This window comes from Solea solea, chromosome 13 (assembly GCF_958295425.1).
Source record: "Solea solea chromosome 13, fSolSol10.1, whole genome shotgun sequence".
In the NCBI taxonomy this organism is placed as follows: domain Eukaryota; kingdom Metazoa; phylum Chordata; class Actinopteri; order Pleuronectiformes; family Soleidae; genus Solea; species Solea solea.
Window position 1 is genome coordinate 12,073,872 of NC_081146.1, and position 24,336 is coordinate 12,098,207.

Below are 24,336 nucleotides of genomic sequence, written 5' to 3' on the forward strand. Positions count from 1 at the left end.
TTAAAGACTGGTTATATAATAGGATTATTGAATACTACAGTTTTACAGACGCAGAAACATTCGTATTCGTTATTCTGTCATGTCTGCTTGAGATTGTCAATGTATTATCAGTTAGGAGGTAGTATTTTCCTCTAATGTGAAATAATACCATTATTGAACACATCCTGTCTTTTTTTTTTTCCTGTGGTGGGAAATATTAATTGCAATATTAATTAATATAATAATAATCTGAGATTACCTGAAAACTATTTTTTTAACTGTTTCTAGCCTAAGGAGTGAATTTATATTAAATAAACACAACAAAAGGTTTATTTAATATACATTCATCAAACATACAGTATGTGAAAAGCTAGTTTTTTTCAGACTTGAGAGCCTCTAACTAAATTATTACCTTGTTATTTGTCCGTCACAGTCAGCGCTGAGCTTTGTCAATGTAACCGGCACTACACTCTTGAAGTTGGGTCACCTCATTACTGCACACTATATAGGGCACAGGATGTTCCTTTAACTACTTTAACACGCTTGTGATTTACTGTGCACACATTTGTTGCCTAATAGTCAGCAAAAAGCAGAGTGGAGCGGACACTGATGAATGAGCAGGATACCAGAGAGTTCACACCACATCCTCACCCATGGTACATAGTTAGCACTGTCTCAGTACGTAATGAGACTGTTGCACAAGTGTTACAATAAAAGAAAGACAAACAAAAGTGCAAGAATAGAGACGGTAATGTTGTTGGTGTTTCATCGTTTACTTTGTTTGCAACAAAGGTCATCATGGGAAGAAAAACAGAATACAAACAAAACAAATGTCATGAACAAAGTTAAATGAAAGCTTAGTGTTGTGCATATTATTGTTGAGCCATTTGTTAACATTAACCCCCTTTTGAGGTCAGTAAGACGTGCTGGTTTGTTCTTTGAGCCATAAATGGAAAAGCTGTGTTGTTTTTCTTAACACCCAGAGAAGCAGAACTGAACAGTTGCCTGCAGCAGAGGACTAGAGCGAGAGCCACATGTCAGTATATACAGTATACAGTATGTATGAATGACAACACCCTCTCTGAACATAAGGACGTATCAGTGATCATCAGAATTCATGGTCAAGTTGGTAAAAAATAAAACACAGTAATGTTAATTCAGAATGATTATGCAATCACTGTCTGAAAAATATGTAAAAATTTTGCTTGCGTTGAAAAGAGAGCATTGTTGGTTTAAAACATCTAATATTCATCTCACTCTATTTGGCTTTTTAGCACTGAATGCAGAAAATTACAACATATTGTCAGCCCTGCATTTTCCATACAAGGATGACCTTCTTGCCTTGGCCTTTTTCCAACTCCTTATTGGGGTGGAGGATGAGTAACATACGTGTCCACTGCAGCACTTTGCCCATGTCTTTCTCCAAGGCTGCATTTAGTGGTAGAAGAACGTTAACTATCATCATGTTGTGTGTGCTGGGACTGAAGGAGCATTCTACCTTTATGACATTTTGCATTAAAAAGTGAACTCTTACGTCTCTTTGTAAGGATTTACCAACTGGCATACTACACCGTTAGGACCATTTACTTCACTACATTGTGATGCCGTACCTTTTGGATCTTGCCAGATCCAAAAATACTCGACTCTGGTTGTCAGTAGATCAGGGAACAAGCCCCCAAACCCTCACCTTTGTTAATGTGAGCCTTAACAAAGGGTAAACAGGTTTTTCTTAGCAGCAGCACCCTGCACAGATGACATTAAATTGCGATTTGCCAGCTCTGAAGAACATACTTGCTGCTTCCCTTGCACCTTTACCAGCAAAAACTCACTCAGTCCTGCAGTAAAACCTCACAGCAACAGCAATTAATTTCTGACTGTATTACAGGAACTTAATATCATACTAAATTGTCAGCGATTACACCTATTCGAGTGAGATAGTTCCATATACTATCTATTAACCAATTACCTTTAATAAGTGTATGTTTTGGCACTTAGTGGAAAACGGACTGATTTCTGCAACACAGCCTTTTACTATTTTGTCAAGAAAATCAAATTTTATAGTGTTTTACTGACATTAGTAAATATCAAGAGAGTTACAGAAACATGAGATCAAATTAAAAAAATCACCGAAAAGAGGAATCACACTCATTTATACTGTACCACAAAATTAGCATCTGTGTCCCACTTACACCCAACACAAGTTTCACACTGACATTTCATGCCAAATAACACAATCAATCAACAATCAATGGGACATTTTAAACAAATAAACTGAATCCGATTCTTTTACAAACAGTTTTTTGTTTATATTGTCCTCCTCCTGACAATAATCTATTGTGGTAAAAACTAAAAGGGTACAGTAAAACAGTGATGCTTCAGTGAAATGGAGAAAACAAACATTAATCCTTGGCTGCTGAAACAATTGACAACCTTTGGCAGAAGATTTATCTGATAGTTACAAACTTAAATAAAGCTTGTAAATACTTTTTATTGGGGCAACATTCACAGCCATGAGATTCTAATTCATTCTGTAACTGCAACAGAAAATATGATCACGTCCAACTCAGAATCAGTGACTTGGGTCTGCAGCCTTTCTGAGATGAGCGGGCACTGCAACTTTAAGCTCCAACACAAGGAGCAGACAGGAGATGTAACAAAGCACTGTCCTCTGGTTTGTGATGTGAACCTCTATGGAGGATTCTGCGACTGCATGGCCACAATGACCTGAAAATTAGGTCGCCTGACCACGGGCTTCTTCTTCTACATGCAGCGTGTCTCTCCAACATAAACCTGAGCAGGGATAAGTACTGAACTACTCCTTCTGCAAGAGAAACTGGGAGTGGTGTGGCAGGTGCTCTCCTCAATGTCTGCCCTGACCTCCACAGAAGGGAGGAGAGGCTGAGGGGTTGTTGGTGCTTTAGAGGTGCAAGATGTGTGTGTCGTCTCCACCCCTCCATGAATTTCCTCTTCCCAAAGTGGTCTCCACTGGTCCTGTTACAGGACAGTGGAGGACGATGCATAGTTCAGAAATGTGACATGACATTCGATCGATGTTTCTGTCAGATAGTGGGGGCAGGATAAAGATTCAAACTGGAGCTGGGAGAGCGCTTCGCTTTCTACGCTTGTTCTGCAGAATGGCAGTTTGCTTAGCTTGGTCGACATTGAACTTGTCCCTCTGAGCTGTCTTCGTCATCCGAGCCTTCTGGCCCAACGCCACGCAGGCCTGTGATGCGATAGCCCATGTTGAGCAGCATGACCTCCAGTGGATCCGCGTTCATACGTCGTTGATTCGCCTGAGCAGCGCCCTCCATGTCGTCCACTACACGTACGTTGTCACACTCAGTCTATAAATTGAGAAAGGGATTTTTAAAAAAAAAAAAAGAGTGTAAACCATAAACCATAACAAAATTCAGACAGACAAGGCTGTGTTTCCACTGAACAGTTCACTTCAGTTCAACACGCCACAGCACAGTTTGGAAGGGTCAACCATGATCTGTCTTTAATTTCCCCTGCAAGGTGTGTACGACACATTGTCACTCACCAATAAACTGAATAAAGAAGACTGCGCCACAGTAAATACTGCTACTGACACTTTACATTAAAAAAGAAACGTAATGGCTTTTAATTCGTTCTCTATCATATTGCACAGTATACTTAAGCATATTTTGTGTTTTTCCCATTCCACTCACACTGTCACACAGAAAATACAATTCTCTGTCGAGCTTTAGGTGCAGGATCACTGAGTATCCCAAACTAAACTAATTGCACCGTTTGGTGGAAACAGGGCTTAAAACAAAGATTATCAAAAGCTCACCACTGGTCTGGGGTTCCATAATCGAACAACAGGGTCGATACCACTTGTAGCCAGGAAGCAGTAGCTGGGGTGGGGCTGGAGGCAGTTGACTATGGACTCATCCCCCTGCAGGATCCTCACCAGATTAGTGGTTTCCTTTTCCCAGATGAAGAAGGAGCCGTCGTCTGAGCCACTCACGATGTACTGCCCTTTGCTGTAGTGAAAAGGACAGTATTCAGCCCTGCCTGACAAGAAACGTTTTTGGAGAACGTCATTTTTACAGGGAACTAGAGGTTTTCTTTAACATTGAAGTTATCTCACAAACACTTTTTGCATGTGTTGTGTACCCTTGAGAGGAAATTTTTCTTTGTGTATCATCTCGAGTACCAGTTTCTAGCTGGATACTGTGTCGTATTTGTGTAATGTAGTTTAGTATTTGACACATTAAAGAATAAACAATAGATAGATGGGTTTTTTGGATAGATTTAAAAAAGTCACATTAACGTCAATTTGCAGTGGTCTGCAGTAGGGAAGGTTCCACAATATTTTTTAAATGTAATTAAGTAATTACACAATTTCATTTTGTAATTTTAGTATTTTGTATGCACAGAGAACATATTATAGTTACCCGATTTATGAATAAAAGCTACCCTCTCATTGTGAATTTTTATGGTCCTCTGCCTTTAACTACTGTGACTACTGCCCCCTAGTGAGGTCTCTGCAGGTTGACAGTGACATCTCCTGACCTTCCAAAGAAGTTGGCCTCCTTGATATCAGTGGTGGTGTTGCAGTGACCACAGTATCTGTGCTTGTAGTCAAAGCTGCGCTCTCTCAGCACCAACTCATCTTCAGGGATCGACTCTTTCCGACTGAACGAGTGGAATCGAATGGAGCTATTGGACTTCTTATCTTCAGCTAATGAAAAATGGAAAATCAGACTCATTACCACTAAATTCACACACAACAACACACACTGAGTTTGATGTTAGTACATTGCGATAAAGACACAGCACTTGAATTAGCATTTGTTTCAGCTTATACTTGTTTGTCTTTTCATACGTGTGATACCTGATTCAGTCTTGGTGAACAGAGCAGCTTTGATATCTTTATCTAAGGCGTCACAGGCGCTGCTGTGCGCCTGCTCTGGAAACTTTCCTCTGAAGTCATCCAAACACTCCAGAGCCTCAGTCACGTACTTCAACTCAAACAGACACCGTGCCAGTCTGAAATGAGCTTTCAGGTGGCCGGGGTTTAGAGTTAGAGCCTTCAGACAATCCCTGAGAGCATCGTAATGGTCTCCATCCCTGTGAATCACAGATGTAAACAAAACACTCAATCACTTTCATGGTCTTCAGGAAAATATGACGCGTCTCTCTGCAGCACGATGGGACATACCACTTGCGTTTCATGTAGGCTGCAGCCCGGTTTCCATACAGCATGGCATTACAGTTGGCCTTCTCAATGCCTAAACTGTACAGCTGGATGGCCCGTGTCCACTGCTGCTGTGCAAATGCATCATTAGCTTGTTGCTTTATCTTCTCCAAGAGGGGAGGAAGCTCAGTAGAACTAAATCAAAGACATTAAGAAAAAGACATTTAGAAAAAGACATTTCAACCAAAGCGGAAACTATCAGTCAGTCTGTCCAAGCAGCGACTGTCAAGGGGGAATACAGCTACCTTGAGTGCATCTTGCTTCCGGCAAAATGAATACGGCTGGTTGGCAAGTGGAGTCCATTGGAGACGCCATTGGTTGTCTTTCCATTCTGTGTGTCACCTGGAAAGCCAAAGATTCAGAAACTATCAATACACTATCAATATATAGATATCAGACTCCGTGTACTCCATCTCTATGTGGCAATCTCTTTCTTTAGGCCGCACAGACTGACCTGTCGATGACTGGCACTTTTTTGGAAGCAAGAATGTATATGGCCTCTGTTTAAATGTTAAGTCAAATAGGTACACCTAGAAGAAGCATAAAAATAAACGATGACAACAATGAGCAAGCATAGATTCCCCCCCACCAGTCCTTGTTTGCTCTGAGAAGAATTACCTGTTCCCCACCCATGTTAACAAGCAGCTCTGTGCCATCTGGACTGAAGGTGACATAGGTGGCCACCAGCACCCGTAGGCGGTTATTGTAGTCTGGGAGTTTAACTGGTAGGTGACCTGGGAAACACATAATGCAAACACATTCTTAACAGTCACTTTCCTGTGCTGATGTCTTTATCATATAATGACAATCCAAGCATTCACATTCTATAAATTTGCTCCCAGACAATTCACCTGCAACATAATACTGCCCTGCTCCGTCTGGGATGGGCTTCTGTCTTTCACAGAATGTGTGCACAGCTGCCGATGTGCTCTGACTCATAGATTTCCTGTGTAAGGACCACAACAATTTGGTTAAAATTTAGAAAGAAGGACACAACACATTTCAGTGGTTGTTGAGTAATTATTAGCATAGAGTGACACAAAATAAAATACTTTATCGAACCTGTAGTTGTTAATCATCCTGATGTCGTAGAGGCGCACAAAGGGACCATTGGCTCCCACTGCCAGGCAGTTGTTGTCTCGTGGGTTGACAGCCAAACACTTGGCCTCGACCAGCTGACCACAAAACTCTGTCAGGTCAATCAGCACCTCAGAGCGTTTACTGCTCTCCCGCAGGTCATATTGTCTATAACAAACACATTGCAAAATTACACATGGGACATTTCATGATTGTCAAACTAATTATTTAAAGCTCCAGTGAGTAACTTCTGGAGTAATTACTAAAATACTACCAGCTCCTCTCAATGACGTATGCCTGGGTAATCTATAGCACCACCTGCACCCCTTTACCGCTCCACTACACAGCTGCTAAAGTTTATCTCATCAAACTGCTGAACAGCCAGTTCTTTAAAATCCACTCCTGGAACTTTTCATGTGATGGGAGCTTCTTAGCATTTTCAGCCAAACTACAGTCGTTTGTAGCCAGGTGATGCTTTAAGTGCTCTATGTTGCTGTTCTTCAGCCACATATTCCTCAGTAGTGACATAAAACAAATCACTTCCTGTGTGCAGCTCATGAGTGTCACCAGCCGACATGAGATTCAAAGCACCCCACAGAAACACAGAGATAGCCACGTGGAGCTGATATAGGTTCAATCAGCATTGCTCAAATCCATTTGGCAATGGCATGAATTTAACAGACATTGATTTATATTTTTAAGTAATACGGCAGCTTGAAAGAATTGAAATCTTTGCCTTCTAACCTGATAATGCCATCCTCTGCAGCACTCCAGAAGGTGTTGGGCCACATGGGTGCTGTGGCGATGCGTTTTACTCTGTTGGTGTGATCCGAAAACATATGGATGGTTTCCTTCACTGTCAGGTCATGTACATGGACCTTTGTGTCAGCTGCACCTGTTATCAAAATCCTGTCTCCAGAGTGAGGGAGGAACTGTGTGGAGAAAAAGACCAGATTTACCCAGTGAGTACAAAACAAAACTTCTCGTGATTGGCATATACGTTTCTTCCAACAACCAAAAATAGTGGCATTGACATTATGTTTACCTGGGCATTTATAGGTCCAGTCTACTGATATTCCTATTTCAAAACTATAGATTTAGATCTCACAAATGGCTTTAGATACCGCCTCCCTATCATGTTAGAACACGCTCCAGTCAATATTTGACCTCATTCCAAGGCTTTCTCTCACAAAACATCAGTGGTATGCCCTTGTGGCAATTTCTGTGTAAAAAAGGAAAACACCACCATGCCTTTGGCAGCTTTAGCACAGCACAACTTGTACATAGATGGCTTTTTCCACTGAACCAGTCACTCATGAACTTGTCAACAGTGCCACCTAATGTGCAGGAAGTGAATTGTTTTGTTAGTGACTTGAGAAAATATGAGCTTGAGCCAAATGTCTTTGCAGAGCAACTTTTGTACAGGACATCCAGAATGTGAAATACACTAATGTTACAAAGTAGAAGAATTAAGTCTTAAGAAGTTTTTTTAATTGCTCAAGGGTCTGGGCAGCTCTCACATGAAAGGGAGGCTTTTCCACAGCTGAGGAGCAGCCACAGAAAAGGCTCCATCTTCCTGGTTTTAGCTGAGATCTAGGCACATGAAAGAGCAGCTGGTCAGCTGACCTCAGAGCTCTGCATGGAATGTGTGGCTTCAAAAGCCCTGTCACATACGCAGGTGCCATGCCATTGAGATATTTAAAAGCAAAGTAATAAAATGTTAAAATTAATCCTGAGCCAGTGTAAAGAGGTCAGAAGAGGAGCGAAATGTATTTTTTGCCAATCAACAAAGGCCACACCAGTTGCCACTGGCAAGTTCTGATGCGTTGGCAGCATTTTGGACAACCTGTAAGTGAGTCGACTGATCGAGACCAACATAGAGGGAACTACAGTAGTGCAGTCTAGATGTAATTAAGGAGTCAATTGCCCTCTCAAGGGAATGATTGCACCTCACTTTCCCACCTGCGATGTAATTCATCCATGTTGCGTTCAGTCCTTCTTACCTTCACAGAGAAGATATTTGCTGCATGACCGGTGTGCATAGTCGTAAGCTTCTTGTGTTTGAATGGATCCCAAATGATGGCATGTTGATCATCGGAGCCCGAGGCCAGTAGACTGGATAGACAACAAGTCAAACAAGACAAGTATAAGCACCTCACAACCTGCACTATTAAATTATTAAGCTGTAAAACATTTAACATCGGCAAGGTGTCAAGAGTGTCAAGTGCTGTAGCAGTGAAACAAGACAGGTCTGTATTCTTTAGGTAAATGTCTGTGCAAAAGACATTGACAGATAAGACACTACAATTTGATTTTGAAACACCCCAGCCCTAAAAGGTTTTCACTATACATTCAGTTACAGTATGTACACGATGGGGATTATAAATTAAACAGGAGGTACAGGTTGCAAAGACTTACTCTCCACGTTCATTCCACTCCAAACAGTTCACACAGCCTGTATGACCCTGTCAAGACAGACAGTAAGAACAGTCAGGTGAAGGTATTGTTAATAATAAAGTATTACACCCACCGGCCACTTTACAACGTACACCTGTTTAAATGCTTGTAAACTCAATCATTTAATCCGCTAATGAGTCACATGCTACCAAAGCGATGCATTTAGGCATGCGGACAAAAATTGTTAATCAGTGTTTCCCAAACCTCGAAATAATGATGTTCTTGAGTGTCTTGTTTCGCCCACAAACCAAATTTAATCAGTTTCAATGATTCATTTGTTACATGGAGCAAACAATCCAGAAAATATTTACAATTAAGAAACAAGAAAAACAAAAATATCAGAAAAAAACCCAACTCAAACTGATTAATTGATTAACAAAAGAAAATTAGTAAACAATTAATAATAGATTATAAAAATACTTGTTGCAACCCTATCACACACACTTGTTACACACCTGGAGCTCAGCCTCTAGTCCAAGTCTCTTGATGAAGGGGTCAGTCACATGATAGAATCTTTGGAAGCCAGACGCTTTCTTGTCCTGAAGACATGAATCCAATGCTATTACTCTTGTACATTTGTTGGGCCATATCAGTGAGGCCTTCAATACATTTGTGATATCAACCACAGTTCCTCTCCATCACCTAACATCGGAAATGTGTTGTCATTCGATATCAAATTTTGGTATCTAATAAGTCAGTGAGCCCATAAGCATGCAGCATGCTGTGTGACTAAGATATGGCAGTGGTTGTGATTGGCTGTCTGAGACTGAGTTAATTTCCCAAAGGAGATGCAAGTGTGAGTAACTGTATCTGTTTTGTCTTTAAAAGGCTGGCGCTTATTTAATGTATGGATGAAAATTGTGATCTAAAGTGATGCAACAACTTCGATTAAACACTTGACAGTGCATGGAATAAATGTTAGAGCAGTATCAAAGTTAAGATCAATACCGAGCTTTACCTTTCAGGACCATTACTTGTGTAACACATAACATCTATTTACTCACCTTGATCTGCCTGTGCAGAATATCTCTGGTGATGTTGACAGTCGTCATGGTTTCACCACTGAGCATTGATCAGGATCTGGGCAGAAGGTTTCAGGAGTCTGTGGAAGGTGACATTTAGGCTGTATTTCTTAGCTGTACAGATGTTAAAACTTTGAGGCAGGGTGAATAACACAGGCTGGACTCAGATGTGACGTTGGTTTACAGACAGAGTGAATGTTAAAACGACTTAATTCAGATGACATTGGACTTCTTGGACTCATTAAGGTTATTTAAATGCAGCTGATCCACACGCATGCCATATAACGTGTATATCCTGCATTTGGTAAACAAACTTAGCTCACAACAGTGCCAAACACTCCGCTTGACCCTGTTAGCAGTGAACTGGCTAATGTTAGCTATGCAGCTCTATTATTATAATTAGCGGGGGTGTGTGTCGTATCACATTAGCAATTATTCAAACGTTTAGGCAAACGTTAACCTGCAGAAATTGTTAGCCACCTGTGCACGGGGCCTTAAAGAGTCCGGTCATTTACAAAGTAGCTGGCGTTAGCGTATTTGCGTTATCTGGGCTAGCTAAAACAAAACGTCCACACCGTGCAACGTCTACATTTGCAACACTTTCATAATAATCCACGAGTGCTACACAAATCTCACCGCTTTCCTTGAACTAAAAAGGCTTCTGTCAGGAGATGTCCATTTATTAAACGTAATCAATCACACTCTGTGTGAGTTTGTTGACAGGATTCTCGCCCTCCCTGACGTGAACACAACCCTCCTGCTGCTCACGCAACTTTGTTCTGCCTGCTAAAACACAGTAATACTTCCGCTCCCTTTCACAATAAAGCATGCCTTCAATCTGTGTGACGGCTCGAAGCGTTGACCTCAGCATTCGCTAATAAATAATACAAAACAATAGAAATATATAAACAATAATAAAACAAATAAACAACGAAGTAAGGAAGCATTTGCAATGCAAATGATAGTTTGTCTAGGAAAAGGTGAATATTTTTGTGTCTATAGAGAAAATGCAGTGAGTGGCAAGAGGAGTGGGAGCATTCTGCAGCATTCTGTTAGAAATAAGTGGCTTTCAGTTAGGTTAAAGAGAGTGCATGAGGTACATTTTGTATCAGCCAACTAAAATGATTGGAAAACACAACCTGCTGAAGTGTATTATTTGAAGAAGACACAAATGACAGCAATTTGACAACTAACTTCCACATTCTGATCAACTGTGCTGCTTACAAACTATGTGGTTAATTAGAATGAGGAATGAAGTGAGACAATCAGTTTGTAGTGCTTGTGAAAGAGAATGAAGAATGCTTATTTTGCAAAAGTCACCACACCAAAGAGAATGATCTAAAGTGTAAAAAATATTTTAAAAACTCAAGTGGAGGATTTGAATATAAATTGAATGGGATCAGTCAAACTGCTGCACGTGAACAGGTTATTTGAATTTACGTTTTGCACTGAAGGAGAAGGATACAAACAGTCTCAATTAATGCATAATAGATTTATATTTTTTTATAGGATATCTCATTATTGCATGTCCCAGTGTGGAGAAACATTATTCCTTGTCATCACCAGCATTACAAGGTATGTTTTGCAATATATTTTCCTAACAAATATTGGACAATACGCATTATTGCAACAGACACTGCAATTTGTGCTTCATGGATTGCAAAATAAACAAATTAATGATATGTCACGGTATGACGGAGTTTAGGTTTCACACATATGTCTTAACTTTCTACAACAAAGTGATGTCAGTTGCATTTGTGGCATTTTCACTCCTTTTTCGTGTCATAAACAGCTGATCCGTTCCTTATATGCCAACTTCAGATACATGTTTTTTACATGTATCCTCACAAAAGTCACCTCAAATATCTATTTGATGAACTTTAATAAGTATGAGTTAAAAGTACTCTAACACTTCTGAACCCTTGTAAATCTTATTGCTTAGGTTATTCTAGGTTGGTTTGTTTTATGTTACTCTCGTGATTTTTGGTCATATGGCACAGTGGTCCTGATCATCTGTTTGTAACATGAACAGCAATGTTAAAATAAAACGTAAGCTGCTGTTTTTTTTTGTGTGTGGCTATTTTAGTTTTCTCAGTAACAACTGAGACTGCAATGACCCACAGTTGAAAAAAAATAAAAAATAAAATAATCAATTGATTTTGAGCCTTCGTCAGTGTTGACTTGAACGGGCGGTGCTGTAATAATAAACAAGCGCCCACTGTCTTGGACGTTGTCTACCAGTGCAGTCGGAGGATCAGTAAGCTAGCGGAACAACAGGAGCAGCAACGGATGGTACTGATTCGGCGCCAGTTACCAGCCTGACACTGAGATTTGTGACTACGTTTTGAGTTTGGGTGACACTTGAGGTAAAGTAAATATTTATTTCAGACACCTTGACTACAGCAATGTAAACACGAAAGCTTTACGGTTTTCTTCCACGTGAATGTTCACTCAGGTAGCTAAGCAAACGACATTAGCTAGTTGTTAGCTATCGCGTTAGACGGAAACAGATTTGTCTAGGATTCGCTAAATGATTAACGGTGCAGTGCATCATAGCGCCAATGTGAACCGCGTTAAAGATAAAATAATTAAGACGTTGTTTCTACTTTAAAGCAGAATCAGATTTGAATTACGTTTAGCTGCCATCGTGCATGTTTGGTAAATTCAATTTAGCGACTAGTCACGTCTAGCTGACTTTGCTTTCTTCGGTTAGTTAAGCGTTAGCGGGGCATTTCCTTAATTAGTTGGTAAAGAGGATTAGTATAACAAGCAGACTGCGCCATTTATCCATCTGCTGTGCTTATACTGCCTGTTACAGATTGTGTATTACGTCCAGTAGCTTCGCAGGGATAAATGTGTTTGTGTAACTGATTATGTAACGTTAGGAGATGCGATGTGCTCACCGTGTTATTTTTGTTGGTACCCAGAAAAGACTGAGGAGTTTGTTTTTCTGGAACGTTTACAGGCAGACGTGTTTGATAAAGCAGCATACCAGTCAGTAGGTAACAGCTGTTGTCCTACGCCACAAACATTAAGTTAATGGTATGTAGTCGCTGTGCAGGAGAGGAGCTTTTGTTCAGTTTTCTCTGTATATAATTTATCATCAACAGCTAACCCAACCCTAACCCAAATGCATTGTTAACAGCTTAATACTTTTACTAAGATTTAAAAAAAAAAAAAAAAAAAAAAAAAGACAATCAGACATCGGTATATGTAGATTCTCATGGTTGGGATATCAGTATCAGATAAGAAAGCCAAGCCCTCATAGTATCCATGGTAGAACATTTGTTCTACTTAACGATATTGTGATAGTAAGATGGCTCTGGAAACTTGTGAAGCCCACCTATCTGCGTTGAGTGAGAGGCACTGTGATTGCTTGAGGCTTATTTAACAGGATTTTACTCTTTGGCTTCAACAGCCTACTAACCTCCTCAATCCTGTGTTGTTCATTACATCCTTTCTGGGGCATGATTTGCCAAGTTGTTTCTCATATTACTTGTACTCTCTGATGTATAGGTCACCTCAGTCTAGCAGTGTCTGCATATTCTTTTTTGTTTGTTCATCACCTTTTCTTCTCTCTCATTTCTTCGATGCATTGAAACTACAATTTTTTTCCACACATCACAATCTCTCTCTCTCTGTCTCTCTTTCTTTCTTTCTCTCTCTTATTTTCACTCTCTTTCGCTCTCTTTCTCTCTCTCTCACCTATTGTTTGATGAGGTCCACGATAGTATTAAGACAATTTTGTTCTTTCTTTATTGGGAAACTTCTTATTAACACATGATTCAGAACTATCATTCTATTTATGCTAAACTTTTTTTCCTATCTGTGTCAGGTGACATTGCTTTGTATGGAATGACAACCTCACAGAGATATATTGAATCCAAACTTGCAGGTTAGTTGGTACTCTGCTGTGAAAATGTATGAACTGTGTCCCAGTGCAGTGTTGATATTCTGATATTGATATTCTTCTTTGTTGCTATCTTCCTGTTTCACAAATATATATTAGCTCGGTTTGCTGACATGGAGTGGCAAACACCAGCTGTGTCAGAGAAGTTCCAAAGCCGCTTTGGCCGTCGGCCTGGGACATCGGACAGTGGGGACACGGGTCTTGGCACTTCAGCATCTGACAGCACAGAAGGTGAGGACTTTTGTTTGTTGATCCCTTGCCTGTAATTTGTATTGTGTCTGTGACAATGTTATCAAATGTCTGTGTCTGTCAGTCGTTGAGTCCCATCAACTCACAGTTAGTGCTTTAACGGTGGTTAAGGTGTTTTCTGTAATAATGTGAGCAAAAGCAGAGAACACTAGTAATTTACAAAGTAGTGAGGAGGCACACATGATCCTCAGGTTAACCCCCCCCCCCCCCACACACACACACACACATAGACAGTGTTTTTATTTGTGTTGTAACCCTAACCCTATTTATAGTCACCAAGATGTCCACGATGGACAATCTGTGATTGGGAGATTCGCAGAGGTAGATTATAGTCCTTGGCAGAAATGCCCCCAAGGCTCAGCTGCACTGCTCTGGTTTAAATGTCTAATTAGGAGGATGGACTGTTACCAGGACTGGAAAAGTAAATAGAAACAGGACCCATGCCTGTGTTGTGATATGTGACATGAAACAACACCATTATCATTGTTTTTGAATGGGACTATCCCACTGAGTCGGTGTGTATTAATCGTATTGACAGTGAATGGAAAAAGTAATAGACACACAGATCAGAATTATTATCCCATGTAATAGTTGACCATCTGTCATGGGTGGTCCGTTGTACAACAGGAAAAACTATAAAATCAAAAATAATAGACTGAACAAACTATCAGAAGAGAACTAACACTGTACAATGTTATCTTGACAAAGCTGGTGTTTATGCCTGGGCTGCCATTTGGAAACTTTCCATAACAACTGCTAAAAGGTCTCTGTTTTTTTATCCATTACACCTTGTTACTGTTCATTTTTATGTGCTGGTTTGGTGAAAATCTCCTACATCAACAGTCCTGAGGAGGCCTTTTACTAATTTAAACATCTTCTTAAATATTCTCAACTCTTCTTACTGATAATGTCCTGGGTCTTTGTCCTTGTTTTCCATATTTATTCTGAACAGTGGAGCATCAGCACGCCATTTATTAGGATGTTGTGCAAGTGGTAGCCAGATGACAGATGTACTGTGTACACCTCCAAATACACTAATACAGCATAGATTCTTTGATACTTAGGTACTTTTTTTTATCATAAGGGTGAAGTAATATCTGTTATGCGGAGTCATCAGCCCTAAACCTCTCCAAACACTTAAGGGATACGGTCATTAATTTCAGTATTTAGTAGTTTGCATTTTCTGAGTAAAAGCTGTTTTTTTTAGTCGTCTATTTAGTGTTATTCTTTTCTCTTCCAGCAATCAGGTTTTGTAACATTTCTACAAGGGTTGAGGCATTCAAACAAATATGATGATGATATAAGACACTGTACTTGAATTTATTAGGGTTTCCGTTATTTTGTTCAACCCATGTATTTTTTACATTGTGTGTTTTGTGGCCTCTGGAGAAATTTCGGTTATAGCAGTCTTGATGTAAAAATTAATGTAACTATGTCTTCAAGGCTCCACTTGTTAATAATACTACTGGTGCGGCTACATCTCTGTCCAGGCACTTAAACTGACAGTGGTGCTTGGCAACACAACAATTAACCCAAATTTAGCCACAGTAATGATCTGTTGTAGATAATACTGTATAGTATACTTAAGGTAAACATCTAAATTAAACCGCTTTATAAGACTAGACTGCAAAAAAAATAGAAACCAAATTAACTTTTAAAGCTGTACGTAATTGTTGTCTTATGTTGGCTGGTATGTCTGTTCAGCAAACGTCTCGTGTAATATAAAGAAGTTTAGACTTGTTCTTGCTAGTAATGAAATGGAGAAGTCTTCAGGGTTCTATTATACCTATCTTTTGCATTCCAGAAAGTGTGACGTTGATTCCATAATTTTCTTATTACTGTATATCATCTCTCTCTGTGAATGCGTAGTTTCCTTTTAAATGATGTGAACATGGCAAAAAATATCATATTCACTTGTTGACTTTGACATGTACACATGTGTGATGTGTGTGTTAGTGTGGGAGGAGGCAAGGTGCTTAAATAAGCGGCACCCACAGATCACTCTGTAACTTGAGAGGTGGGCTATAAATACCCCTAACCTTTCCTGTGTACGCCTGTTTTTATGTGTTTGGTTTTCAGAGGTTGGTTCAGGCTGGTTTGGCTGTTTGAGGACAATACTGCCTGCTGTGTGGCTGTTGGTCTTAATTCAGACGCTGTTTCGGTTATACCCAGAAATGTTGCAGGGGGACTGTTGTTTTGATCTGAAGCATTCTGCAGCTCAGCTCACCAAAGTTCAGCTATAGGGAAAAAAATGCCCAAGCTAATAACATGTTGGTCTTGTTCGAGTGAGTGCCGGCTTTCCAGACGTCAGCATCAGGTTTGTGTAACACTGTTGAAATTATGTAACTTACGCTTGTATCGAGGCTTGTGGAGACTTGTGTGGAGACATCTGTTTGTTGGTCTTAGTAGTGATCTCGAGTTCTTTGTGAGCATAATGTGGTGAGTGCTGAGATTTGCTAATGAATGCATTCAACATTTTTGGGCATGTCTAATGGTGCAGATTGGGTGTGTGCTGTGTACAGTACCATGAGTGACAATGGGGTGCTTTTTTAATGGTTTGTTGAGAAAATGATTATAGGAAATTGGTTAAATACTAATGAACAGAAGCACCTTCAATCCGTACTATTGTGTCAGAATGACAGTAAGATAGTTTTAGAGACAAGACAGGTAACACCAGCTTTATGTGTTCTAAAAGAATAAGACTGTGTTATATAGTTGGAGCTTTTTCTATGCCTATTGTTAAGTCTATTATGGGCATATTCCCAGGGTTGAGTCAGTTGGAGCCAGTTAATTCTTTCAGTGGTGACATCTCATCATCAAAGTAGGCCACCCATAAACCCTGCTACATTTACTGAACATGACTGAAAATAGAGAACATTGCCTGCAGTAGTGTTCTACATACCCTGCACAGATTTAACAAGATACATCTGTATGGTGAATTGTGAGAGAGGATAGTGGATTGTAATTTCTAATTTCGTATTCTGCTTTTACTCTTTATAGATTTCTGCAGTTCTAGCAGCAGCCCCTCTTTCCAACCCATTCGCAGTCAGATCCCCATTCCCACTGCACATGTCATGCCATCCACGGCCGGATCCCCGGCCTCTAAGCCCCAGTCTTGCATCCAGGAAGATTGCCTGTCCTCACTTGAGGGTCATAGATCTTCCTCTGGCTCTAGGACTCCAAGTGGCTCCACCTCAAAATCTTCATCTCTTTCCAAGTCAGCATCATCACCCAACTTGGACGCTCAGGACGGTGTGGGAAGCGATCCCGCCAGGCCAAAGCCAGACTGCTTGAGCCGATACCGCAGCCTTGTCAATGGGCTGGACCACTCGCTTTTCCCCTCTGACCACACACGGCTGGATGAGGGCCAGAGGTTTGACACTCCTGCTGTTGAACCGACTCTAAATCAGTCAGCCCTGTTGGGGGGGTTATGCCCTGATGCCAGACTCCGATTACAGATGAGCGGGTACAGAGACGGCCCAGACTGTGTGTCTGAGGCCTACAGAGGAGGCATGGAGCACAGCTACAAAGTTCTTCCTGAAGCTAGGCCCGGGGTTCCCGGCCTGGCAGAAGCCTCTAATCAGAGGGGCAGTCAGCCTGGTGCAGCTGGCCCTGCTGGAGTTTATGCAAGCCCTCTCAGCCTGCAGACACAGGCTCTGCTGAGGGAGCACACAGGCTCCAAGGGTTATGAGCCACTGCGGCAGGACAGATGTAGTGACCTGTCCAGCTGGCAGCAACAACAGCAACATAAGCAGCAACTGGAGAGTTTACGCCTGCAAGTGGAACAAATGCAGGTAAGCATTCATCGAGAACAAAAGACTATACTTCACTAATGCTTAATAAATACAAACCCTGGTGTTGGAGTAATTTTTAAGGCTGAACATTTTATAGTTTCAAATCAGAATGGCAGTTGAAAACTATGTAGTTACCAAATCCTCAAGTATGTAATTTAATTTTATGTTTAATATTTTGTTGTCATCCTTGCAGAGGAAGAGTAGTGTGTTTTGATGCTAACATATGGTAATGCTCCATCACATCACAAATCTTCCATTCAGAGAATATTGAACTGAAATTTGAATCACAAAAATATATTGCAAATCAAATGTTATGATGGTGAAGATGATTCTCTGACAGTACCTTGATTAAGGTCTTTATAGAAAATCTTTTATAGGAGTGCGCATGTGGGGCAGTTGGTGAACATTGAAATCTGGCCAGAGATTCAGTACATGACACATATATAGGTTAACACAGGAAAATAGTGTTCCAAAAAACAAAGCCTGAAGATGCCCAGATGCCTCAAATGATTTTGTATTCTAATAGCATAAGAAAAATAGTTATATTTCAGTACTTATTATTGCCTTCTATGTGTCATCCAGAAGATCTATAAAAGTTCTATAAAAGTCTTTGTTGTTTTGCATTTGCAGTCTGTTAAAAGCTGCCAACAGTTGAAAAAACATTGCAGAACCACTCTTTGCTTTTGCAGAAGTGTTTTCAGTGTTCATTTCCTGAACAGATGCTGACTGAGTGCCACTCAAGTGAGTGTTGCCACTTCCATGTGCTGTGTGCTAACACACAGTGCTGACACCTAATCAATCACGTTAACTAATTTGTAAAGAACCTTCACACATATGAGAGTGGTCATATTTAATTTTGAGTGTTTCTAAAATGTAATTGTGTATTTGATTTAACGTGTTTTGGATTTTGCTGTATCCACTAAGTCACAATGCCTGAACTATATGAATGCAGTTAAAGTTGTGATGTAAGGGCGGCGGCGTTCTTTCGTTTTTGAGGCTGAATATATTCTTCATAGCTCCAGAATACACCGGCATTTGGCTGTGTGTTGTGGGTAAAATGACTTCAAATAGTCACTGAGGTGGAATTACACCCTACTCTAAAGAAAGAATGGAACTGCTTGATACTCGAGACCTATTTCCCTTTTTTGTTAGCCATTTGAAATTGATAATGTGATCATTTTTCCCCCATGGCTGCTTTCCTGTAAAAGTGATTGTGTGTGTGTGTGGGGGTGTGTGCGTGCGTGCGTGCGTGCGTGCGTGCGTGCGTGCGTGAGAACTATTTTAGTAGTCTGTTTCTATTTACACTTCTATTACGTTTACCACTATTTATATCATACTAGGAGAAAGTGATAGGATGACAGCCATGAAGAATATATATTTATTTCAGTGATAAAATTGCACACGTGTAAATACTCCCCTCAAGTGTTGCATGCTTTTTCTTTCACCTTTGTTTCAGTTAATGAGTGCTGGAGTGGGTCAGCACCCATCGCTGTACTCGAACCCCGTTCACTCCGAGTCTGGCAAATGGGACGCTCTGGTGAAAGCCAGTGAGAGTCTGTTAAAGGAGAAGGAGCTAATCATCGAGAGGCAAGTGTTTAAAATACAGTTTTACGTTTGTCACATAGAACTCTTTCAGGTTGTTTTGACACTGTTGTTGACTGCCTTGTTCTTTTGTCTCGACCTGCTTGTGATGCAGACAAAAGCAGCATATGGCTCAGTTGGAGCAGCGCCTGAGGGAAAGCGAGCTACAGGTCCATGGAGCCCTCTTGGGTCGAGGTTCTTCTTACGGGGATATGTGCATGCTCAGGCTACAGGTTTGTGAAAACAGTAATAAAAACTGTTATACTGAGTGCACCTTCACTAATTATATCTAAGAAGAACAGTCCCTGAAATGTTCACACATGGTGGCTTTACAGGAGGCTCAGAGAGAGAACACCTTCCTGAGAGCGCAGTTTGCCGAGCGCACAGATTGTGTTACCCTGGAGAAAGTGGAGGCGGAGCGCAGGCTGGGAGCCGTTGAAGCAGAAACGCGTCGTCTAACTGACAATCTGAAGGAGACCTGTGAGAGACATGCGGAGGAGATGAAGAAACAGGAAGAGAGGGTTTGTGCTTTCCTTTCACCCCCTCTTAAGAATTGCAAGCAAATTGCATTGACAAAAAAGGGTTTACAAACCATTCCGATAGTTTCTATTTTAGGCCAACTAGTAGGTGAAAACTATAGTTCAATTTCTGTGCTTTGTTCATTTTCAGTAGTTTATGAGCTGCCACATCAGTTTTAAATGCGACCTGTTACAGGACATTAAATCATGGCTCAGGAATGATTTGCAGGAAATCTTCCTCCACCCTCAAGCTCATGATATAAACCCATCTTACATCTTGATGATCTTTTTTTTATAATGTCTGCATTATTGCTTTAGAACTTTAAAGAAATGTTGAAGGCCTTATTTAGCAATGTTAAAGATCCTTCCATCCTAGAAAGATAAATAAGCTTTAACACATTCTTTATTTTCACTGACAAAGATTAATATCACACGTTTTTACCTCAGGTTGTCTCATTCGCTGTGGCTGTATCACATAATGTCATGCGTACCTGTGTTTGCAGATCCGCAGTCGAGACAAACACATCAACAACCTGAAGAAGAAATGTCAGAAGGAAGCGGAGCTGAAGAGAGAGAACCAGCAGCGCATTGAGACTCTAGAGCGTTATCTGGCTGACTTGCCCACACTGGAGGACTACCAGAACCAGAACAAGCAGGTTTGAATAACTCTACTGATCGATTTCATGCTCTCACTGCCCACTATGATTCATTTGGGCCTACGTGTTAAAATAATCAAATCTGGACATGTGTTCCTTCTTCATTCTCAGCTCCTGGAGACTGAGCAGCAGGCAGCCCAACTACAGGAGAAAGTAAAAGAGTTGGAGGTCTGTCTAGAGACAACATACTCACAGTTAAAGGAAAAAGACACACAGTTGGATGAACAGAAACGCAGGGAGAGGGACCTCCTGACCACCATCACTGAGTATGTTCTCTCTCATGCAGTCACATCACCATGTACAATCTTCCCAATAGGCATGTTTGTTCTCTTCAGTCTGCGTGCACAAAGAAACGTTAGTTTACTGTGCATAATGTGGTGTGTGTTTTTATTTTCGGTCCTCATCAGTATGCAGCAGCGGGTGCAGCAGGGCCTTGAGGATGGAGCCAGGCTGCCGTCTCTGGATATTGAGAAACTCAGAGGAGAAAACAACACTTTGAGAGAGGATCAGCAGAGACTCAAGAAGGTCTGTTTTTTATTTAGATGTTTCGGGCGTCCTTCTATAAATAAGCTCATCTGTTTGCGCCTCCGAAGTGAAAGTGTTTTGAATTAGGGCTGTAACTATCTATTGCAGAAAAAGGTGACACATGTTGACCAGTGTTGCGCAAACCTCAAACCCAAAGACTCTTATAGAGCAAGAAACCAGAAAATAAAAAAGCAAGCAAAAAACAACACACATTAATCAGATTTTTAATTTCTTAGCTGTTTACCAGTTGATCAGTTGACTGATTGTTACAGTGCTAGTTTGATTTACTACATCTAAATTGAAATGCATTGACTGTTAACTCTAGACAAACCGCTGAAACAGGAAGTTTTCTTCTAACTGAGAGAAAGTTGTGGTTAAAGCCTGAAGCAGAAAATGTTCATCAAAGAGTAGAATATTTCATGACTGTTTTGTTAGCAGTGCTTCTTGATTATTCCTTTCATTGTTTTTTTCCCCTGTAATGTTTATCATGCTGTACATGCTGCTGTGTGTTTCAGCTATACAGGAAACACTATGTTCCCTTGAGGTTCAAAGTTAAAATACTACAGAAGAAGAAATTATATAATCATAAAATTATGAATTTGAGATGTGACAGGGCTTTGAAATCCAGAAATGTTGTATAATTTACCAACCCAAGACAGCACACAGCTAACATTCTGTGAATGACTGTGAATTAACAACGTTCTTCTCTTGTAGGTCATTGAGAAACAACACCGAATGATGGAACAGCTTGGCTCCCAAATCCAGGTCTTCATATTTTCAGTTTCTCTGCTCTGTTTAAAGTCTCATCTGAACCTCCTGGAGTCATTCTTTGTTGTTTTTTGTTTGCAGGCTTTAGAGGAGCAGCTATCTCAGGAAGAAAACAGCTCCCAGGCTCTCAGAGAAGATGTGTTGGCCAAAGAGCAGAATGTGTTGGAGCTCCACACAGCCATGAAGGAGGTGCGATAAACTCATTCATTAAAATGACCACTTAACTTGGTACAGTATACAGAAAACCTTGTCCCTAACGTTGATGCTGACTCCTGTGTTTCAGCTGTCGGCTCATAACCAAGAACTGATGGAGCAGAACCTGACCCTGCAGGAGCAGATGAGCGATCCAGAGCAGAGGAGCAGTAACCAGGCCTCCTCTGCTCTGCAGCCAGCCGGAGCTCGTCTCACACAGAGGCTTCATTTAGAGATCGCCTCCTGTCTCAGTGACCTGCGCTCCCTGTGCAGCATCCTGACCCAGAGAGCTCGGGGACAAGACCCCAACCTCTCCCTGCTGCTCGGTCTCACATGTAAGCCTATATTACTTCCCTATCAGAAAACTACCATACTATTATGATACTGTTTAAAAAGAAGTGCTACATAAATACAGCCTTACTTTCAGTGTAATATGAACATTATGTTAGAGGTGTATTTTTATGGTGTCAGTTCAGTGCACAACATGAATCAGAGTTGTTTGTTTGCTTTCAGCTCCACCACCAGTGGCGGCGGCAGACCAGGCAGAGGACTGGATGAGTCCAGAGGTGCTGCAGAAGAAGCTTGTCGAGGCTCAACAGCTCCGCCGAGATGTTGAGGGACTACGCAACGTGATACTGGACCGCTACGCACAGGACATGGGGGAAAACTGCATCACTCAGTAACATTGCGACCCCACCCAGATTGATGATGGAATCTAAAATGAGACTCTGGCTTTCATGCCTAGTTACTGAATGTCAGAAAAAGGACTGGATTTTTTTACTTTTTAAAATGAGGACAGAGGAAAGCCCAAATGGTTTAGCTCTTACTTCTCTCAAGAGAGAGAACGTGGAATCTCGAGTCTGCCTGTAGCTCAGAACGCTCCCTTCCCCACAGTGACTATATCTATTTCTGTCCAAGGGCTAACAGAAAATAACTTACCTTTAATACTTGATCCTTTAAAAGCATTGTGTGTGTGTGTGTGTTTTTTTAATAATGATTGACATGATACGGTTACCAAACAGTCTTATACCTTTTTTGTTTCACATTAGTGGATGACTATTTATGTAGAGGTCCCACGCGTGTAATTTATTTAAAATCGTCATTTCCCTGCAGAGGGGAATTATCTAAGACATAGTTGACAATCAACTGAACATTTATTAACCTGTGCTTTTAACTGTATTCACAAGGAAATGTTACTAACATGCCATTATTTAAAATGGTGGACACTGTAACATTAGACTCAGCTGTGAGGCAGAAAAAAGACTTAACAACTGAACTGTTCAAAAACCAATTTAGCTTCTTACACCAACAGGCCTAAAGCAGTTTTATTACCAAAGAAAACTCTGGTGGAGGCAGTTGCGCGAGTCTGTGAATGTGTGTGTGAATCCTCCTCCGCTGCAGGTATGGTTCTGAATGACAAACCGACATGTGCCTTTCTGTCACGACTGCAGCAAACTCTTCCATTCTGACTTTTCTCTCTGTGTGTCAGCCAGTAGGATAGTCGATACATTCCCTGACTCTGAATGTAGCAGGTAACTGTGTGTGGCCGTGTCTCTGCGCGAGTGAAGGCCCCTACACTGTTTCTCTTTACTAAATAGATAAAAAAGAAGTTGAATTTAAAAACTTGTGAGTCTGGGGTGATCCCTGTAGAATCTGCTCTGTGTAGATGAAATACTTTGCAGTAGACTGTACATTTCAGGTGACAGTGGCTTTACAGTTTGTTGATGTGTATGACTGAGAAGAACCAGTATTAATCTTCAGTATTATTTATTTTCTTTTGTTTGCATTGACAACTCGGTGTGAAAGTTTTTTGGGTCTTCCTAATGTGTTGCTATAATGTTGTGCTAATGTTTGAGCAAACCTGGCAGTTTAAAGGTTCCATGAAGTGGCTTTTTAGATTGTGGTGTTTCATATGTGATGGGCCACAGTTTGGCAGGCAACTGTCACTGAGGCCGAATCGCTTTCTTCAGGTGAAAGGGAAACGTTTTTAATCCCATGTGCTTGTGGTGTCGATCAGAGGAAGGATCAGCCTCTATAAATCTCCGATCACACTGTCCTTTTACAGCATTTTATATTTGTCTCGCGTCCAAGTCAAAGCCATTAAGAAAACTTGACACTTTACAGGAAAATAAAGGGAGTGTAATATATATATATAAGAAAAATATGCAACAGAGACCTTTACCACAAATTGCACATAATGACACATCCAGGAACACAAAAGCCATTTTTCATTTCATGGGACCTTTTAAACTCAAGTAGCACAAGGTTTTGCCTTGAGGAAAGTCAGGTTCCGCATGCCTTAACTTAACATCTCAAATGTTTTGCGAAAAAGGGAAAAAGATGTTTATATTTTCATACATTTGTCCTTGTTTGTATTTGCATAT

The 24,336-nt window shown here is 40.7% G+C and overlaps 2 protein-coding genes across 4 annotated transcripts; one reads left to right on the forward strand and one right to left on the reverse strand.

Annotated features, from left to right (window-relative positions):
- Positions 1-731: 731 nt before the first annotated feature.
- On the reverse strand, positions 732-10,532 carry wdtc1 (WD and tetratricopeptide repeats 1). Of its 2 annotated transcripts, XM_058648591.1 has the most exons (16): positions 10,396-10,532; positions 9,742-9,839; positions 9,193-9,276; positions 8,699-8,745; positions 8,284-8,395; positions 7,025-7,212; positions 6,266-6,448; positions 6,055-6,149; positions 5,822-5,937; positions 5,658-5,733; positions 5,449-5,545; positions 5,168-5,338; positions 4,841-5,076; positions 4,519-4,687; positions 3,794-3,986; positions 732-3,323 (listed from the first exon to the last, which is right to left on the reverse strand). In XM_058648591.1, exons 2-16 carry the CDS (start codon positions 9,805-9,807, stop codon positions 3,126-3,128), a joined length of 2,031 nt encoding a protein of 676 aa, XP_058504574.1. In that variant the 5' UTR covers positions 9,808-9,839; positions 10,396-10,532; the 3' UTR covers positions 732-3,125. The 2 variants fall into 2 exon arrangements, with proteins under 2 accessions (XP_058504574.1, XP_058504575.1); XM_058648592.1 differs by lacking the exon at positions 732-3,323 and having other exon boundaries at positions 3,911-4,017.
- Positions 10,533-11,987: 1,455 nt separating this feature from the next.
- Positions 11,988-24,103, forward strand: cep85 (centrosomal protein 85). 2 transcript variants are annotated; one of them, XM_058648069.1, is made up of 14 exons: positions 11,988-12,125; positions 13,595-13,654; positions 13,769-13,900; positions 16,919-17,712; positions 19,169-19,299; positions 19,409-19,526; positions 19,629-19,814; positions 20,315-20,467; positions 20,579-20,733; positions 20,875-20,992; positions 21,707-21,757; positions 21,842-21,949; positions 22,044-22,287; positions 22,466-24,103. In XM_058648069.1, exons 2-14 carry the CDS (start codon positions 13,615-13,617, stop codon positions 22,633-22,635), a joined length of 2,400 nt encoding a protein of 799 aa, XP_058504052.1. In that variant the 5' UTR covers positions 11,988-12,125; positions 13,595-13,614; the 3' UTR covers positions 22,636-24,103. The 2 variants fall into 2 exon arrangements, with proteins under 2 accessions (XP_058504052.1, XP_058504053.1); XM_058648070.1 differs by lacking the exons at positions 11,988-12,125; positions 13,595-13,654; positions 13,769-13,900 and adding an exon at positions 16,002-16,235.
- Positions 24,104-24,336: the final 233 nt, after the last annotated feature.

Bases quoted from the DNA above. Each gene is read 5' to 3' on its own strand.
- wdtc1 (XM_058648591.1), bottom strand. From the start codon at position 9,807: ATGCTCAGTGGTGAAACCATGACGACTGTCAACATCACCAGAGATATT. The intron at 5,546-5,657 runs GTCAGTCTGTGC...TTGGCTTTCCAG, and splicing joins AAAGTGCCAGTCATCGACAG to GTGACACACAGAATGGAAAG. The intron at 3,324-3,793 runs GTGAGCTTTTGA...CTCAATTTATAG, and splicing joins TATGGAACCCCAGACCAGTG to ACTGAGTGTGACAACGTACG.
- cep85 (XM_058648069.1), top strand. From the start codon at position 13,615: ATGACAACCTCACAGAGATATATTGAATCCAAACTTGCAG. The intron at 20,734-20,874 runs GTATGTTCTCTC...GGTCCTCATCAG, and splicing joins CTCCTGACCACCATCACTGA to TATGCAGCAGCGGGTGCAGC. The intron at 20,993-21,706 runs GTCTGTTTTTTA...CTTCTCTTGTAG, and splicing joins ATCAGCAGAGACTCAAGAAG to GTCATTGAGAAACAACACCG.